The 12,809-nt window shown below is 38.5% G+C and overlaps 1 protein-coding gene across 7 annotated transcripts in view; it reads right to left on the reverse strand.

Annotated features, from left to right (window-relative positions):
* The window catches only part of itsn1 (intersectin 1 (SH3 domain protein)), a 74,948-nt gene that overhangs the window by 4,460 nt on the left and 57,679 nt on the right, over positions 1-12,809 (reverse strand). For all 7 annotated transcript variants that reach the window (XM_008429029.2, XM_008429028.2, XM_008429026.2 and 4 more), the window contains 7 exons: positions 3,478-3,599; positions 2,072-2,178; positions 1,889-1,990; positions 1,726-1,807; positions 1,333-1,431; positions 1,161-1,244; positions 240-323 (listed from right to left, as the gene is read on the reverse strand). In XM_008429029.2, coding sequence (XP_008427251.1) covers positions 240-323; positions 1,161-1,244; positions 1,333-1,431; positions 1,726-1,807; positions 1,889-1,990; positions 2,072-2,178; positions 3,478-3,599 — 680 coding nt within the window. The remainder of the gene's footprint in view (positions 1-239; positions 324-1,160; positions 1,245-1,332; positions 1,432-1,725; positions 1,808-1,888; positions 1,991-2,071; positions 2,179-3,477; positions 3,600-12,809) is intronic.

The raw sequence follows: 12,809 nt of genomic DNA on the forward strand, positions 1-12,809 counted from the left end.
GTTGTCAATCAGTGTTGCTTCCTAAGTGGACAGTTTGATTTCACAGAAGTTTGATTTACTTGGAGTTATAGTGTGTTGTTTAAATGTTCCCTTTATTTTTTTGAGGAGTGTATATATACATATATATCTTTAAATTATCTCTGTAAAATATGTCAATAAAGCTACTCAGAAAAGCTGCCTTATCTTGAGTATTTCACCTCTTATTAATCTTAAAAAAGCGGTTGCGGCTGATACTGCACCTCTGACAGCCCCTCACACTGAACATGAGCCTGAATCCACTCCAGCCGATCAGAGTTCTCCTTCTCTCTGACGCCTTCATTCACCTGACAACACAGATCACACACTCAACTCGTCATCCACATCCAAGTACATTTTCTATCAAGATTAACTACTCTTACAATCACGTTTGAGTAACTAAAAACTTTGAAAGCATAAAACACAGTTAAATCACAATTGGAGTTCTAAGTAGTTTTTTAAGAGCAGATAACCAATTTAATATATTTACAGTACAATTTTAAAGTACACGTTTCTTACTTTTGTGATTTCAAAGATGGTTGAATCACAAAAAATTGATGTAACTTTCAATATCTTGATAACTACATTCCTGCAATGCACTTAAAACTCTCATGAATAAAACACTAATTATGTGTAGAAAACTGAGACTTTTAGATGCTGCCATTCACTGCTGCACTAGTTTACACAATCTCCACACAACTTGATCATTTAAGTATCTTAGTGACAGACATTGGGATAGATAAGGGTGTGTATCAGGGTAACAATGCTGGTCAGAATCTTAATATGGCTAGAATTGGGTTTTTAAAATGTTCTTAAATCTCTGGGTAGGATGCTGGTCTCTGTTTCACCCTCTAAATCACTCACTATATTCAGGCTGGTGATTTTTACTTTTTTTCTTGATTAGCCACCATATGAATCATTGATATTGGGTATTCTGTATATAATATTGTCACTTTTTGGCAACTTTTGTCTGCCTTGTGTTTACTTTCCAGACACTTATCTTTTACACACATAAAACTATTGCAGATTACAGCTTGATCATAATTCAAAAGCATATATGTCCAAAAATAAGTGACAGATCCAGTGATAACTGATTTTCCAGTCCGCTGTAGGCGGCTGCCTTAGTGTGTGTTTCCAGTTTTCACCTGTGAGCAGAGCTCCTCTGCTTTCTCCAGTGCTGCTTTCAGATGGCTGTGGTCTGGATGAGACTCTGGAGTGTTTTCTAAGATCTGCAATCAGAAACAGTTCAAAACAATTCAGACTCGGATTAGAATCTGGAATTTCCACGAGAATTTTATGGGCACTAATGGTACAAACATTTTTGATGATGAGAGGGTAGCGTGTGACTCTCTGCATCGGCTTGAGTAGAAAACTGGACAGAGGCATCCCTTTGCACCTGGGATCCATGGCTAATCTCTGATGGAAACACAAAACATCAAAATTCATTGTTTTAGTTGTAGTTTCCCCCACAAAAATGTTTTTAATATAATTTTGAAGACTTTTAAAGTTATTTCATGTTTAAAGGGGCAGTGCTGTGTGTCTTCCAGGCTCACAGTGACATTTCATAGGACAATCAAGTAACTATGTTAACTTCAGTTGTTAAAAATTGCTATGTATAACAAATATGACTTAAAAGAAATTTTACTATGTAATTTAACGCCTTGAAATCTTTCTGAAGCTCCACCTTCAGGAAGTGATCAGAGTTCTAACCTTGAGGAAGTCTTTGATCTCAGGACTGTCGTCCGTCTTCTGTTGAATCAGCGTGGCCCCGTTCAGCTGACATGAACAGAACCTGCAAAAAAACAAGATGGCTGCTCCACTACAAGAAGTAGGACAAAAACTCCTACAGATGGAAAGCGATCCACTTCCTGACCTAATATACGGCTGCATGTGAGGCAGCTGGTTGGTCAGGATGTCGCCGATCATCTTCACAGGCATCCGATCGCCCGACATCTTCTTCCTCACCCTGAGAGCCCTGCAAGGAAACCCCGAGTCTGTAAAAACTACAAGAGGCGTTTATCTAAAGCCCATCAACAATATAGATTTTTTTCCTCACTTGAGAAGTTTGATGTTGCACATGATGAGCTCCTTCCAGTTCACAAAGATCATGGCCACCTCCTTCTCTGTCAGCAGCTCACACTCCAGCAGAGGCTTATGGAAGATCTACACCAACGGAGAAGAAGTGACGTTTAGTGCAAGGCAGATTTCTCTGTGCAAACTGCTGTTTTATGGCGTTTGATATCAATTTATAGCAAATGTCTGAACACTGCTTCATGCTGAATATCAAATGTTTGCAGCGTTTTTCAAAATTCTGACTTTCTAATATTAAATTGGAGCATCTCTTTAACAGTTGTCCAAATGGAAATTATTGATCTCATTTTAACTGATCAGGTAATGAATGTATTTATTGCTTACTGAGCTAGGCTTAGTTAGCGATTCAAATAAAGAAAAAATGCAACAGTGGTAAGTATTTCCCAAGGTGCTTAGCGGCAGGTTTTTGTACCGAGAGTGAGATGGAAGTGTTACTTTGACCTGACTTTTGGATGTTTTTAAGGCAAATATTTATTTCAATGCAACTTTCAGTTTGCTACGGTTGAAGACGACGTTTTCTCAAACTGCTTACAGCTGTTGTAAATAAATCTTTCTGAGCATAATTCAGTGTGATGTTTAACAAAACGAATTATAAGATCAGATATTTTGTTCATGCAAAAATTCAAATTCTTCCAACTTACAGTAAGTTTAACCTGATGATGTGAGTGAAAATAACAGAATTGTGTTCTTGTTCAACAACTAGGCAGTTTTATTGCATAATGTGGAATAATTATTTGGTTTAAACAGCAGTATTAGATTATAGCAACCTACCATTGAAGATGGATGAGCTGATAGTACTCATCTCTTGTTAAATTAACTTGATGAACTTTAATTTCTGAGTTAAAACAAAAACTATTTTACAGTTGCCTACAAGGCAGTAGGTGAACATTATTTTTCAAGTTAAAGTGTACGAGCTTGATATAATGTACTGCATAAAAGTATTAGGAAAATTATACTTCTACATTTATATTTACCCCCTCAACTCTTATTCCCCTAAATAAAATCTGGAGCAACAGATTCCATCTGTGTAATTTCATCTTTTTATTTATTGATGTAATTGATGTAATAAAAAAACACCTGAACACTTTTCATCATAATGTTGAAAATGTTCCAAAACTGCATTTAAAAAAATAATTGTCTTATTGTTGATTTATCACCTAAAATAGAGCAACACTGTCAACAGCATTAGAAGTAAAACGAGGCATTTTCAGACCCAAATGTCTTAAATGGGGAAAAAACATTGGAGACAATATCAGAACTGTCTCAAATGAAAAGAAAAACTTAATAGTGAGCTGATCTTGTTAACATAGAAAAAAACCAGCATCGTTGCAGGTGACCTGAAGGTATGGCCTGATGAACCCTTGTGGTTACCTCGGTGACGAGCTGCAGATCGTTGACGTAGTTCTCCTCTGTGACAATCAGCTCATGGATGTAGCCCTGTCTCTTCCTCTCCATCGGACTCAGCATGTCCAGCAGGTGGAGGTCAGCACACCCTAAAGGTCAAATGTCACAGAAAAAAAACAACGACACACCACCGTCACCCTGGCTTTTCTCAGCAGGAACGGCGCTACATACACAAAGCATAGAAAAAAAGGAAACCATTTTAGGTCATACATACCTGAGATCAACATACAAACACTGGAGTGGCATCTCAGTCAAATGTGACACTGTCAATATGAAGCTCTGTTCACTATGTTTACTAATGGAGTTTTGTTCTGCGATAAGGACGCTCTGCACTGATGTGTGTAGGATGGTGGATGACTTATTGTTGAAGGGAGTTGCTGCGATTCAGCCAGACAAGGCGGCACAGAATGTGGTGCTTCAGACAACAGGCTGAATTAATGATCAAACTACATGGACACAAACAGCTTTTACACAAAAAAGAAAGATGTTTTTGTTTAGACCAGGGGTCCCCAAACTTTTTCCTGTGAGGGTTCATAACAAACACGTGTGTTCATCTGCTCTACCGCTAGCAAACAACCGTACTGATTAAATAACATAAAAGTCAAGCAGTTCCCTAAAAGTCCAACAGATGGCAGCAATGCACCATGCAAAACAAAACACCCACAGTTTACAGGACACTCTTCCTGCTAAAGAGCCCCCTGGTGGTTAAACCGGAAAATACAACATATGAAAAAAAATCTGAATGCTCTCTGGTATTGTTCAGGGGGCCGGACCAAATGTGGAGGCGGGCCGGATCCGGCCCACGGGCCGTAGTTTGGGGACCACTGGTTTAGACCATCTCCATAGAAACAGCAGGTGCAACTTTTTCAATAAAGCCTTATTGCTGACATGGAAATATTGAATATCATTAGCTGGGAACTATGTTTGTTAGAAACCAAAAGCAAAAAGTCAGAAATAGTTCATGATTGTTTATTTATCACAAGCCATTTCACTGTTGCAAAATTCACAGATATCATGACATAGATGTTTTCCTAATATTGTGCAGTTCTAGTTAAGAGTTTAAAGGTTATTGTCAAGACAACAGAGGAAACATGACAAAAGGAATTACATTTAATTGGTTTTATTTGCTATAATGCTAATAATGATTTTCCCTTTAACTTTACTTTGGTTGAAATTATTTTGACATGCTAATTTTGGAAAAATATTTGCTTTGTTTTATGATTATATCTTTATGAACATGCATACATGCAGAAGGGATTGCTGATATAGAATCTGCTCTGCTTCCTCGGGTTTTTCCATTATGAACTGAACTTTACATTAATGTTTGATAAATAAGATAAAAGTGGATTATGTGTAGAACAGCTGAAATGACTAATCGTGATTCATTGATTACTGGAGTAATTGTCAACTAACTTAGTAATCAATTCATTTTTATTTGATTGATAGTCAGAATAGTCAGTTATTAAAATAATTGTTAGTTGCAACCCTAATGTGTATGACTGAACTAAATACTTTTTACAGAGACGTCATGTGCTGTGAATTGGCTCTGATTGAATACAGTTGACTAAATTTTGGGAGACGCCTCAGTTAGAAACCCAGTTACACCCAGTTAAAAAAAAATCTTGTTGGTTCAACTAAGATTACTTGAAATTTACTTTTGTCAGAGGTATGAATAGTATTTGGCTTGACTGTATATGAACTGAACTAAAGTTCCTGGTTTGGCTTCGATTTGGTTTACAATTCTAAGCAAAGGTATTGAATAGTTTTGGAATCCACCATGGAGACAAGCAATATTGCTTATTTTAATATTCAATTCTCATTATGAGAAGTATCTTTATAAAATGAATATTTTATCAAGTTTTAATAATTTAGGTCAATTCATTACTACGCTAAATTGCTATTTTAAAAAGCTTTTATAAAAACAGATGCGTAATAATGTGAATAACAAGGCCAGTTGTCTGCAGTCCATCTTACATTGTTTAATCATCAGAACAAGCAGGCTTCCCTGTTTCATGAAGATCTCCACTCAAAAACAATTCAACAAACACCATCATTCTGTACACTTTGTTCACTCATTCAAGTCTTCTGTGTTTCCATCCCGTTTATTGGTTTCCATAAAAACTGCTCATTTATGCATTGTTTTTCGATCATTCACACATTCATTCGTAAATATACTCACTGCCACCTTTCTGATTACATTTGGCATTCTTTAACCATCAGTTTAGGTATACTTATCCACATAAAGGATAGCGCATTACAGCTTATTAATTATGAATCAAAAAGATCTTATTTATTTATATTTTTTTAATTAAGCAGACTAAACCAGAGTCTCGACGTAACTCGGAGCTTAGCTAAGGGTTTTCTTCCAATAAAACCACTTTGACACATCATAAAAGTTTATTCTACAAATAAAAAACTACGCGTATAAATTCAAACCTTTTTGACCTGTATTACTTTGAATTCTTGAATGGTTTAGATAAATGGTGATGGAGACAAAAGTAACTGCAGAGGTTGGGACACAATTGATTTTAGTCATCATATCCTCAACCAAACCGGTGTGGAGGAGCGTGGCTCTGGTTTAGTTGGCTCCTTTCTCTAAACTTATGAGCTCCATCTGTCAAGCCTTGATAATCAATAAGCAACTGGTACAAAAAAAAAGAAAGGTGAATGTAAATTAGACAAGTTCCCAAAACCAACAAGTCCAGTTTGCTAAACCCCCCACTGACCTTAACTCATTGACCAATCAGAGAGCTTGACTTTCAATACTGACTCAATGAGGAACCAATGAGATTCAAGAAGGTTCATAATGCTAACAAATTATTGCTTCCTGTATAAAAATGTATTTCTATAATCATTTCATTCATCTGTGTTTCTGAGGGTAAACATTAAAATCACAATACTGTCATTTGAATAAACAATAACAAATAACCCTAATACAAAGATACGGCAGTCCCTCTAACACTAGTCTGTTGCTATGAAATAAAACAACAAAAAAACGGTTCATGTCTCGTCTGTAACAGGTAACACACTGTAAATAATCTGTCTCAAGTAAAAGCGAGGCAGTGCTGTCTCCCTGTGAATTGGCTGATTCAGTAAAATGACACTAAAACGTGACGCTTTCAGGATGGAATGAGGTGAGGGAAAATGATCCGCTTGAAACAAACTGATTTCATTGTGGAGATGCACCAAGAAATCTGCCCGCGAATGCAACTGAACAGAACTGAACGGAACTGAATGGAACTGGACGATTTTCAGCTGGTCAAATGACCAGTCGGTTGACTGGTTGCAGACTCAAAACTCCGATATATAGACAATTAGTGAATGGATCTTCTAAATGCTACCAGGTTGTCATTAACAACTTCCACAGCCTTTGGTGTGAAAGTTGTTAATGAGAGAAGATGACCAAGTTTCAGTTCCTGTGAAATGTTTTAAAGTGAATTCAGGAAACTGCTTTAAATTACACTAAATTGCGACTTTCAGGTTTTGATTATGTCACTCTTTCACCTGTTGGTACTTATTTGTTTGTTTGTTTTATACCAACTTTTTCAGTGGTACAAAAAAGTGCAATCTGACTCAGGAAGTCAAGTCACTCCTGACTTGGGATGTTTTGTCAAACAGGTAAAACATATGGTTCATGCAAGATACTAGATTTCTCAGGAAATTTTAGAGTTAATTCCAACCATGCTAATAAGAAAGTAAAACCCTGTTTTACAACTACTGGTCTCCCTCATATAGAATGACGTTCCATTTGCCACTTATACTATAAATACTGATCGCCTGTGTCAGTATAGCTAGATAAATATAGCTCTTAAAGAGGAATTGGAACAGTCTACAGTCAGTAGAAAGCCAGATATAGGAAACTGACCACAAATATCTGATCGGTGCATCTCTACTGGAAAAAAGTTTTTTTTTTTTTTTCAGGCTTGTGTGTCATTGATGTTTTAGTAAAACAATACTGTTTCTTTAAAATCTCAGAGGGGTGAAATAGTTGTGCATGGCTAAATCATGTTTGCATGCAATGCAAAAGGAGCTCAAAGTTGAAAAAACATGTTTTACCAAGCAAAAAACAGCACCTGCTTGGTAAGGAACAATGGTACAGAGCAGTTTGGCTTTTTTTTTTCACCAAGTGAAAAACATAAATATAACTGTGTGTCTGTGTGTGTGTGTGTGTGTGTGTGTGTGTGTGTGTGTGTGTGTGGGTGCGCGCGTGCGCGTTAATATTAATCTAGAGTCAGATGTGCTACTTGGTTTAACCAGGGCAAGAGGAACAATGTTTACTCCTCCAACAAACAAAACCCTAGAAATAAGATGAATTCCTATGTGCAAACGCAATAACTTGAGTAAGAATCTTAAAAAGTCAGATGATTTCTTTCACTGGAATGATTTAGACATCTGAAAGCAGCTGCTGCACAATCACTGCACCCCTAAAAGGTTTAGTACCAAATCCACCTGCACATCATCACGGTGTCCTTATCTTGGTCTAGCTCATTATTGCGTGAATGTCTCCCATCGACGTGGCAACAGAAAAAACAATAATAATGTAAACAAAACATCAAACATTAATGGATCATTTGAAGTTAATACACAGTCAGAATGGTAAGGTTCTACACATTAAAACATATCTGCTGTGAGTTGTGTGTGGCTGTGTTCTGTGCATCAGGTTCTTTAGTGTAATTTGGTTGCAGAGGAACTTCAGCTCCACTCCGGCCGCTCGTCCCCTTTCCCGCCAGAAGGCAAGCAGCGCTGCAGCGTGAGATTTAAAGGGATAGTTCAGCAATTTCTAAGACAGGCAAGCATTTAATCTTTTATTTGCAATAAATAACTCATCTTAATTTAGTACAAATCCAGATTAGTTGATTTTGGAAGCCTACAGCTGGTCCAAGAGGGCTTAAGACCAAAGTGATTTATTTTATGAGTTTTTATGCCAGCCAATTTTGATTTGAATAGTTGCTCACACAAAGCCAAGTGATTATTTACACACAAAAAAAAGAAGGTAGGAGGGAGTGCGCCACCAATGATCTTCCCATGGAAACACAAACCGTAATCTGCGGAAATATGAGCAACATGTTTAAATGAACATGATTTTATTGATTTTTAAGATGAATTACTTTTACATTAAGCACAGAATGTTTTCCATTTTCAGAGAATGCTCCAAGCATGCTCCTGCGGTCTCCGTTTCCTGTACAATCGGTTTGTGTGTAAATAAATACTCAATGCAAACAACATATAAAGGCTCATGAAATTAACCTGTTTTCAGCCTCCAGGACCAACTACCTAATTCATACTAAACGAAGACTGCGAGAAAACTGATCTATTGCTGGTAAGATATTACCAGTCTATAGATTTTTAACAGAATTGGAATTCTCAACTATCCCTTTAACCGTCTGCTGCCATCAGTACTTCTCTTCTCCTTTTGAGTAGGGTGGGAAAGGCGAGGAAGAAAGAGGCAAGACAAGAGGAAGGGAATATTTGCCATTGAGGAGAGGAGACAGTTTAACTCTCAGACTTGTCCTCCAGCAGATAGTGGGTCTTTCTGTGAAGCTGTGGGAGGGGTGGGGGGGACAGGTTAGTGAGGGAGGGGAGCCAGCACCTTTGACTGACATGTGACTAAAGCGATGGAAGCAGGGTCAAAACAAAACATACAAAAAAAAAAGAAATTGGAATGAGTTGAGTGAATGACTAATGACTACATCTCCCATAAAGCCACAAAATGACCCACTATCCACTTCACCCTGCTGGCACAAGGCTCTGTGTGTGTGTGTGTTGTGTGTGTGTGTGCATGCGTGCGGCTATGGGAGTGCGTGTGTGTGTATACAGCCACTGTGATCCAGTAAAGACCTGTTCATTAGTCCAATCTTAAAAAGGGGAGGAGTTCAACAAGTTCCCCTCCTCTTCTCCCTTCATTCCCGATCGAAACCTCTAGCCAGATGAACCAGAAAGACATGAAAAGCAAGAAAGGAAGAGGAGGAGCAGGAGGAGTGCTGACTACTGATCTCCCTTCCTGGTGAAGCATGCCGTTTGGAGAGTTTGGCCAAGTCCGGTCAGAACCATGCATAGACAAAGAGTTCAGGGCGTGTTCATTTTTTAACATTACAGTCTGTCTGTGTGTCTGCCTGTCTCTGGCTTCTACAGGTGGAGAGGCGCCATGTCCGGGTCATGTGACCTCTCGTTGCTGTCCCATTGGTAGAGTGGCCTAGTGGGCGTGGCCTAGTGGGTCTCTTTGAGGGCTTTGAGGAGAGGGGGGTTCTGGGTAATGATATGATCCTAGAGAGAGGACGACAACAACAACATCAACAAAAAAAAACAACTAAACAAAAAAAAAGAAAAATAAACAAAAAAAACAAAAAAACAAACAAGAAACAACAACAAGAACAATGTCTGGTTGGGTGCTAGGTGGGTGGAGTGTGCAGCAAGACAGAGAGAGTGTGGAGGTGCGCCGAGACATGAGACAAGACCAGAGCATCTAAAGCGACAGCAACACACAGCTCACACAGGATTTATGGTTTTATTCTTTTCTGTAAAATTCAATAAGTGATTTTCTTGTTGCAGAGCAGATGAATTTGTACTGAGATTAGATTACACTCCAGTGGACTCTATTCAGTCATTAGCAGTCATCAGGGAACTTCTGAAGACCTTTGGTTGCACTCAGAGAAAAGGGGGCTGAATACTTTTGTATTAGGGCAATAATAATTCCTCAAATCATTCAAGAAGTTTGATTAAAATTCCTTGAGGAAAATTATCTGGCTCGAACTTAACAAATTTGAAAATACATCTTCAAAGTTGCATGGAGCTTTATGCTTTACGAAAAAGAAGCATCTTCATCATTATTAGTCTGTTTATGCTACCAAGGAACACATCTATTATGATGCAGAGTTATTATAGGGGTGTTATTGAAGAGGGTGGAGCACCTTTATATGAAGCATGGGTGAGCGACAAGAGGAGAGGTCCACTTAATTTTTTTTAAATTTCATTTTTCCACATTCAGTCACTAGTGGCCATTATTAGATAGTAATACAATAAGACAGGAGAAGAAAAGAGGGGTGAAACGTGGGGTAAAGGTCGCACAGCGTTTTTTTTAGGGTATGTACAAGTCAGTAAATCTAATTGAATACATTTTAAGGCATTTTTAATGCCCCCTTGAGTGACATTTTAAAACCAAAAAAGTAAATAAAATAAAAACATAGGGAATGGCTGGCAGATTCTGCTTTATTACAATCGAGCCTAGCAAAAACCGTGGCATTTCTGGGGTTTGTTTGTGGCTCTTAGTAGCAGCTTTATGTTTCTCACACTGCATATGTGAGAAACAAATGTGCAGCTGACAAGTTTTTATTAAATGGGTTTGCAGCAGAAGTGAGCCAGTGTCTAAAATAAACTTCGTTCAGCCAACTGGCAATAACTTTGCACTTACCCATGATAGACAAAAAATGGTAGCTAGCTATCAAGCATACATTAGCAGCTAGCTAGCGGGAGCCTGAACGGCCTCGTGTCAGAATGCAACAAAAGATGTTTTCATGTGACTCAATCTGTTGCATGACAGAAAAGTCCTGAGGCCCCCAAAAAATTCTGCCACAACAAAATTTAAGACCTCTGACTAATACATTTAAGGCTAGCTTACATTTGTTAACGTTTTTAACACATCCTTATGCCATAATTTTTTATTTATGTACCGTATTTTCCGGACTATATGGCGCACCTAAAAGCCTTAAATTTTCTCAAAAATCAGCAGTGTGCCTTATAATCCGGTGCGCCTTATGTGTGCACTGAATTCCAAAATCTGTCCCTGACACATAGACGTAAAGTGTACAGTACGTACACCAGCAGCAATAAACCAATCAGAGTTCTGCAGCATACGCCTCCGGTAAAAACAAGAGGTTTTTCCATGCATCACCATCCCTGTTCATTTGCGACTCCATACGCGCCCATCTCACCGCTACTGTGAAAAAGGAAGTGAAGCAAACTAATTTGGAGTTTACTATCATTCCAGGAGGATTAAGAAAAGAACTCCAACCGCTGAACATTGGTGTAAACAGGGTATTCAAAAAGAAGTTGCGAGCGGCGTGGGAGCGATGGATGACAGACTGAACACACATTTACTAAGACGGGGAGGCGACGCCGGGCGAGTTACGCCACCATGTGCGAATGGATTGTGGATGCCAGGGCTGATGTATCTGCCTTAACTGTTGTCCGAGCTTCGCGAAAACCGGCATCATTGCTGAACAGCCACCTGGCAACAAGACCGACTCTGTCAATGATGAGAGGGAACCTGGCATGTTTGATGGCGAAATTGCCCAGCTGTCCAATTCAGATACAGAAGATGAGGACTTTAATGGATTTGTGGAAGAAGAATAAAAAATAACATGAGTGTATTGTTACATAGTAGAATAAAGTTCAACTAAACTTACTGTTTTTTTTTTTTTGGACCGTATGTTTTAGCATCCATTTTATAATCCGGTGTGCCTTATGGTCTGGAAAATACGGTAATTTGTGTATGTTTGAATTCAATGCATATGTCGTTGAATGATTAGACATGCCACAAATCAGTTTGTGATTGAGGACAACAAAAGTACAATTGAAGTGGTATTTACAGAGTTCAATGTGTTTACAAAGTTCATAGTAAACACATTGAACAACTCGGGTGTGAAAGCACTAAGATTGGATTATTCAGCAACAAACACCCATCCAGTTGGGTCTGGGGAGAAACAAAGTATGAAGCCAGACTAAAACCTCATGCCCACCGTTGGGTATGGTGAGGGATCTGAGATGCTTGTCAACATGGGATTTTCCCTTTTCTCCCAACTGAATGAATTAAAGATCAATTCTTCAGAATTACTCAATATGAGAAAATATTCATTTATTTTTCTTCAAATTCCACAGAGGGTGCCAACAAATTTGCATTTGCCAGTCCCCGTGTTTAGCTTTTTCTATTTTTTTTTTTACTGTGTTGTGATGTTTCTGCTGTGCTGTAGAAACTCTTACATTTATGGTGGATCATGCTGAAGGAAAACATGCAGAGAGGAAAAAAGTGGTGCTTATGCACTGATGCGTGCAAATTAACACACATCTACATGCAAATACACAGCGTACAAACACACACAGGCACCACCCAGAGGTTGGGCATGATGGGGAGGTTATCAAAGAGGCCCAAAGGAGTGTGAAGGTGAAAGGTGAAACCAGCCTGGGGTCAAAAAGACTGACAGAGAGGGACAGCATCTCCACACCTGGCTCTGGATGTGTGTGTGTGTGTGTGTGTGTGTGTGTGTGTGTGTGTGTGTGTGTGTGTGTGTGTGTGTGTGTGTGTG

Source organism: Poecilia reticulata, linkage group LG15 (genome assembly GCF_000633615.1).
Source record: "Poecilia reticulata strain Guanapo linkage group LG15, Guppy_female_1.0+MT, whole genome shotgun sequence".
NCBI classification, from domain to species: domain Eukaryota; kingdom Metazoa; phylum Chordata; class Actinopteri; order Cyprinodontiformes; family Poeciliidae; genus Poecilia; species Poecilia reticulata.